Consider the following 1092-nt stretch of genomic DNA (forward strand, 5'->3'; position numbering starts at 1 on the left):
TGGGTGTCAGACTCAACTTTACCCTGCTGCAGGTCCATGGGCCGCATGACTTCATCACTGTCTGGTGAGTATTTATATATATATATATAAACCTTTATTTATCCAAGAAAATTCACAAGTCAGTAGTCAGACATACAACCGAAGCACACACAGACAGGATAATCTGTAGGCAAAACTGTACATCCAGATTCATAAAGCTAATATAATATAAATAAATATTCTGTACATCTATTCCTATGTCTCAAATGGCACACTAGTCCAGATTTAGTGCACTACTTTTGACCAGGGTCCATGCACAATGGCGCCGACAGAGATGGTCGCCTCGTTTCAGGTCCTTAAGAAACTATGCAGTATTTATTTATTCATGTTTTATTTCTTACATTGTTAGCCAGGAAAATCTAAATAAATCTGCATACAGCCGTGAGGAACTATTGGATATAAAAGCGATGTCAATTTACCAACATTACAGACGGAGCGGCCTACTGGTCAGACTCAGAAGGCGAGCACACCATCCACTGCTTCCGAGCATACTACTCGCCAATGTGCGATCTCTAGACAACAAGGTGGACGAAATTAGGGTTAAATTGCCTTCCAGAGAGACATCAGAGATTGTAACATTTTATGTTTCACGGAAACATGGCTCACTCGGGATATGTTGTCAGAGTTGCTACAGTCACCTGGTTTCTTCATGCATCAGAAGATGGTAAGAAGGAGGGCGGGGTGCCTTATGATTAACGACTCATGGTGTAATCACAACAACATACAACTCAAGTCCTTTTGTTCACCTGACCTAGAATTCCTTACAATCAAATGCAGGCCGCATTATCTACCGTCATCTTAGATTATAGTCACAGTCGTGTATATCCCCCCCCCCCCCCCCCCAAGCAGATGCCTTTACGACCCTGAAAGAACTGAACTCTAGGTATACTGGACACCATATATCCTCAGGCTGCATTTATTGTAGCTGGGGATTTTAACAAAGCTAATCTGAGAACAAGACTTCCTAAAATCTATCAGCATCTCGAATGCGCGACACGAGCTGGTATCATTCTGGACCATTGCTACTCTAACTTCCGCGACGCATACAAAGCC

The 1092-nt window shown here is 42.6% G+C and overlaps 1 protein-coding gene across 1 annotated transcript in view; it reads left to right on the forward strand.

The window, feature by feature from the left end:
• LOC129848879 (CUB and sushi domain-containing protein 2-like) overlaps window positions 1–857 on the forward strand; it is a 45804-nt gene extending 44947 nt beyond the window's left edge. Inside the window, exon 9 of the mRNA XM_055915978.1 lies at window positions 1–857. This exon is cut by the window's left edge and continues 114 nt beyond it. Within this exon, the coding sequence (XP_055771953.1) occupies window positions 1–68 (68 nt within the window). The 3' untranslated portion in view covers window positions 69–857.
• The last annotated feature ends 235 nt before the right edge of the window (window positions 858–1092 follow it).

The sequence above is a fragment of the Salvelinus fontinalis genome, unplaced genomic scaffold, assembly GCF_029448725.1.
Source record: "Salvelinus fontinalis isolate EN_2023a unplaced genomic scaffold, ASM2944872v1 scaffold_1252, whole genome shotgun sequence".
NCBI lineage: Eukaryota > Metazoa > Chordata > Actinopteri > Salmoniformes > Salmonidae > Salvelinus > Salvelinus fontinalis.